At 37.2% G+C, this 4,892-nt stretch overlaps 1 protein-coding gene across 1 annotated transcript; it reads right to left on the bottom strand.

The window, feature by feature from the left end:
• Positions 1–2,411: 2,411 nt before the first annotated feature.
• On the bottom strand, positions 2,412–4,605 carry LOC149018988 (U-box domain-containing protein 9-like). Its single transcript, XM_089153081.1, has 2 exons — positions 4,137–4,605; positions 2,412–3,561 (listed from the first exon to the last, which is right to left on the bottom strand). Exons 1-2 carry the CDS (start codon positions 4,407–4,409, stop codon positions 2,476–2,478), a joined length of 1,359 nt encoding a protein of 452 aa, XP_089009207.1. The 5' UTR covers positions 4,410–4,605; the 3' UTR covers positions 2,412–2,475.
• Between the last annotated feature and the right edge of the window lie 287 nt (positions 4,606–4,892).

Raw genomic sequence — 4,892 nt, forward strand, 5'->3', positions numbered from 1 at the left:
CACCACATTTTATCTTGAGGCATTCCCAAATACAAGAACATCATCGACAAAACAAACCGATGTAATTCCTAAATCCTTGCAAAGAGAGTAGTACAGAAAAGAGCTTGACATAACAAAGGGAAGATAAGGGACATCTCTGCCTCAACTACCTATTGCCAAAGAATATGGGGGAATGAACACCACCCACAAAAAACAACAAAGGATGGCATTGTTACTCACTGAACCACCCAACTGATGAAGACGGGATGGGAGTTCAATCTAGGGAGCAACATGAACAAAAACTCCATTGAACGGAGCCAATACTCCTTTTGGAGTTAAATCTTTGCTGCAAAACCGGCAACCCCGCTCTCCAAATGGTAACCTGCATGATTTCTTGATAAAGCAAGATATTGTCTTTGATACTGCACTATTGCATATTAGGTTGAAAGTTCGAATCATCAAAACAAGCTCTCCATGAAGTAGATATATATTTTCCCCTCCAACTCCTCTTTCTACCACTAAAATTTTTTATTAAAAAAAATTAAACGGGATAAATTGGTTTTACATAAAAACAGAGAAACGAAACAGTAACTTCACCATACAGCTTCAGCAGTCTAATACCAAGTCCTTGGTCACTTTAAATTCCCAATATAGCTCAATTTGTGTGGTTTCACTTATATAATTAATAGATGCATTGAATGTATGCACTATGTTAAATATATCCGGCATTTCATCATACGAAAGTAAATCAACCTTTTGGGATTGATTTCGATTGATCTTTTGGAATTGATGTGTAATTTGTGGGATAACATTTGTCCAAAAAAATGATCTTTGAATTGATTATAAATGTAGGAAAAAAGAAAAAAAGAAAAAGAGCTTGTGTCTTTCTTTCCATAAATGCAGTTAAAACTATAGACTCATTTTAAATCTTGCATAGGCAAAAATCTCTTTCTTTTTATGGAAAATAAATTTCATTAACTAAGGCTTAGAAATTTTTTGTAAATTTCAGTGCAACATATAAAAGGTAGTTTTTAACCATCAACCAAGTAAAAGGATTGAAGGGCACATTCTATTTACCCAAAAAAAAGGTACATTCCATAAGAATATCCACACACTAAGAAGTTCAAGAGGCCAATTTTTCGTTAGGAGGAGGATCAATAACAACTTGCTCGGTCTCGGTCATCATATTTCATCGACATGGCATGAGAAAAGTACGTAATCTAGATTCTTCGGGAGGGGATCTCTAAACCACTATGGCCTTCCAACTTAGATTATTCTGCAAAACTTAACAAATGACAACAATAATAACCCTTCAGACTTAACTTGGATAATCTTACATCAAAGGCTTATAGGTCAGGTCAAAGATAAGGGTAGAACTTTTTTATAATCTAACTGGTCAAGAATTTCATCATCATGAAAATATTTTTTTAAAAATTACCCTTTTGCAATTGAATCAAGCAATCACGGCTTAGAAGAGGTGGGCCTCTGAATAAGCCTTTCCCAGATGGTTCACCATGAAAGAATCTCCATGAGTACCTGTTGTGGTTTCATTTTAATGATCTACCAAAAGCTAGCTGGATGGCGGCTTATCTTGAAGCTTCTTAGAAAAGGTCCGAGTCATGCCACTCATTTTATTAATGGATTTGTTAACTTTTTGGGCGTCTCTAGCATCAATGGGGATCTTGTTATTAATGTGTCCTGGTTACCAATTATTAGGTTTATAAACCATCTAATCATCCAAGGATATGACTCTGATTCTGATTCTGCTCCTTATTTGGTGAAAATTTCATGTTTTGAACCTTTAATCTCAAGGAAGTAATCTTAAGTTTGGAATGGACAATCTCTTATGGAAACATGATATCTTGAATTCAATTCTCCATATCTTGGGAGAGTTCAGTATAGATCAATACTAAAAAAAGTTGGAATTGAAATCAAACTCGAGTTTCTCTCGAAGATTTTGAAACCTTGAAGCAAAATCAAGACCAGAATCAACACCTTCTTTTCTGTCCAACAGCTTAAAAACCTAGAATCAGGATTAGAATGGACCTCAGATAAAATTTTCAGAATACATTGTGGTTTCAATACAAGGACATAACCCAAAGTCAGTGAAGAGAGATATGACAGTTAATGAATGGAAAGAAATCTTTAGCAGAAACTAATGCTCATCTGTGAATTTTAATCGGGTATCTTCAGTAACTATTGCCAATTTCATATCAAGATAGAGATTCTCAGAATGGGAAGAAACAAAAAATACTTACCAATTAGGCACTTTTTATTCATGAGGAAGAAACTTTAGGCTGACCAGAGACTTTACTGTAATTTGGAGACTCAGATACAGAAGGTCCAATGAGGGAGGAAAAACTTATGAGCAAGGTAGGATGAATATGGAACAAAGTATGGAAATTTGGCTTTATACACTGATGTGTGTGCAAAGGGTGGAAGAAGAAACAATATTTACAAAGACTATTTGGCAATGGTGGTGCACAAAGGAATCCTTTATGCAGTGTGGGTTCGGTAAGCAATTCTATTCAATCTATCCAAGATAGCACCTGCCTTCCTCTTGGCCCTTGAAGTTCCACGCTGAGAAAGCTCAGATATTGTGCCCCTAGCATCTTCCTCTTCCCTCAACTCTTTCCACTTGGTGCGATCATTGTAGCAGATATTGTAAAGGATAACTATGCAATTCTCCTTGATGCGCCCACAAGTAGTTTCCCTGATTAGGCTTAGTAAGGCAGGCACAGCACCATGCTCAGCCATTTCCTCTATAGCCTTCTGATGGCTCGACAACATAGCAAGGATGGTCAATAACTCATCAACAAGTACGCGCTCCATGATTTTCTTCAGTATCACCACAGCAGCATTGTCATGGGCAGCCATTGATTTGTTCTCAAGTACAGTACATAGTTTAAAGATTGCCGAAGCAGCATCCTTTACTGCTAATGGGTGCCCTTCATCTAGGAGCTCAACCAAAGGTTTTAAAGCCCCTGCCTTGCCTATGAGTATCTTGTTAGAATCAATGGCTGACAAACTAAAGATGGCAGCTGCTGCATTGGTTCTTGATTCAATCGTGCCAACCTTCAACGAATCAATAAGCAAAGGAATGACTATTGGAATCTCTGCTACAAACTTCTTGTTGTCATCATGTTGAATTGAGAGGTTCAAAACAGTTGTGATCAAATCTTCTCGCAGTTCAGGATCCACATCAACAATGCCTTGTGAGAGTGGATAGAGCAAGTGCAGAATATAGTCTTCACTTTCGCCAAATAAAGCACGCACAGAAGGCATTTTCTTGGTCATAAGCCTGAGCTCTTTTGCAGCAACTTTCTGTTCATAAGAAGATTGTGATGACATCTTTTGAAGCAGAGACCTGAATTTTTGTCGATCTGCTTGTGTAATCCCTGCATCTTGACTATTTTGGGCCGGGACAGGCATTTCAATCCCGTGCTTCTTGCACCATTGGGCAATTATATCCCGAACCAGATAATTAGGTGTGAGTTGAGTGTGTGATAGGACCTGTTTTGTCCTTGGACAAATACGATTTCCTTCCTTTAACCAATTCTCTATGAAGGGTCGATCATAAGTCTACAAATCAAAGCAAAAAACATATCAGAAACTACCCAAAATAATATCATAATAGAAAATGAATCACGAACCACAAAGACAAAGATCTATGATTCAAGAAGCAGGTTCAGTTTCTCTCAAATTTCTTCAGTAGAAATCCTTTATATCTTTCTTTTTCACTTGAAAAATAAAATATTTTAGATTAGAAACAGAGTTATTCTAGAAAACTAGGCAAACAATCCATCAGCAAAATTCATTTTCATTACTAAACGCTCCCTTTACTGGTTAAAAACAAGAATAAAGAAGAACCTGAACATTGAAGACCTTTTAACTTTATTCTAAAATTCAAAACTTCTGTCCAAAGAAAACACAGTAGTAACTGTTCCCGGTTCACACCTACACACAAAATAAACTTGAAAAGGAAACAAAAAATTGAAATCTTCAAACTGAATTCCTGAAATCACAATCAGAGTAATCGAATATCTGAAAAATTCCTGAAATTTTTGTATGGTTTAACGAAATCAAAAGAAAAGAAATTCGTCAAGAAAACGAAAATAAACCATAACAGAAAAAGAAAACATAGATACAACCCTAACCTCTCCAGTCGCCAAAATTACAGGATCCCTCATGAGTTCCTTAGATATGGGGCACTTTAAGTAGTTAGGGCAATCAAGTGTGACTTTGAAAGAAAGCGATTTGTTGATCGTTAAATCCTTCAAACTCGAAAGGGCTTCAATGGCTTGATCATAAGTTTCTTCCAATGACTCATCTTCTTCTATAATTTTCTTCACCAATGTTCGTAACTCCCTCTTCAATTCAGAGGCTTTTCCCAATACTGCCGGATCTGTTTCAACTCCTGTTTTCGCCATTCTGAAACAAAGAACCTAAAAATCCAAAAAAGAAAACCGAGAAACAGAAAACAAACAATCAAATTTCGCCATTCTTTCTCGTTCCCTCTCGTTTTTACCTTCTCAGAGTTCCCAGTTCTCACAACCCTCTCTTAGCCTGAGTCGATCATATACCAACTACCACGAAGCCCGTTTAGCTCTTCTTCTGTTCTGTGGCTTCTCTTTGATGTTTGTGGTCTTGTTCTGCTGGTACGACGGCTGATGGTGAAATTTTGTGGGTCAGTGGGCCCAGACTTCATCTTTAATCGCACTCGTAGAAACCTGACCGCACAGCTGGCATGTAATGCCGATATTGTTTTTGCTTATTTGTCAATAGTCATGCATGCAGCATGCCCTTGAAAATTGGGGGATATTAATGTTCAAATTTTGAATTTAACCGTCAGTAATCTGAACCGTTCGATCTCGTGGTTTCCTCATGTGGGGTCCACATGATCCCATGGTCGT

The sequence above is a fragment of the Hakea prostrata genome, chromosome 4 (assembly GCF_041222555.1).
Source record: "Hakea prostrata isolate BN-2017 chromosome 4, UWA_Hpros_2, whole genome shotgun sequence".
Taxonomy (NCBI): Eukaryota; Viridiplantae; Streptophyta; class Magnoliopsida; order Proteales; family Proteaceae; genus Hakea; species Hakea prostrata.